This window comes from Egretta garzetta, unplaced genomic scaffold (genome assembly GCF_000687185.1).
Source record: "Egretta garzetta isolate BGI_Z169 unplaced genomic scaffold, ASM68718v1 scaffold190, whole genome shotgun sequence".
Classification (NCBI taxonomy): Eukaryota; Metazoa; Chordata; class Aves; order Pelecaniformes; family Ardeidae; genus Egretta; species Egretta garzetta.
This window is the reverse complement of record NW_009258272.1, coordinates 845677-845998: the sequence shown is the minus strand read 5'-3', so window position 1 is coordinate 845998 and position 322 is coordinate 845677. Positions and strand designations below refer to the sequence as shown.

Sequence of the window (322 nt, the reverse complement as noted above, 5' to 3'; positions counted from 1 at the left end):
GCACCGTCCCCTGCTGTCACCCGGGGGCGGCACCGAAGCCGCAAGAGCTTCACGCCTCGCTCCTGGCCTTTCTCCCCCTCGCCGCTCCGCACGCTGTGCGGCCAGGATCTTGGTGCCAGGCGTCACCCTCTGCGCCAGGGCCCGGGGAGGGACGGGCTCCCCAGCGCGGTGCCTCACCCCGAACACATCTGTGAACGCGCACGGGAGTTTCTGGGAATTTCATTTATTTCACAACCCGCTCGCCTCCCCCGCTCAGGGCCCCACCCATGAAAATCCCCCGTCAATGCGACCCAGTGGGAGCTACAGCGGCCGGCCCGGCCCC

The 322-nt window shown here is 68.9% G+C and overlaps 1 protein-coding gene across 1 annotated transcript in view; it reads left to right on the top strand.

The window, feature by feature from the left end:
* Positions 1–283: 283 nt before the first annotated feature.
* The window catches only part of DPM2 (dolichyl-phosphate mannosyltransferase subunit 2, regulatory), a 2372-nt gene continuing 2333 nt past the window's right edge, over positions 284–322 (top strand). The window contains exon 1 of the mRNA XM_035889987.1: positions 284–293. Coding sequence (XP_035745880.1) covers positions 284–293 — 10 coding nt within the window. The remainder of the gene's footprint in view (positions 294–322) is intronic.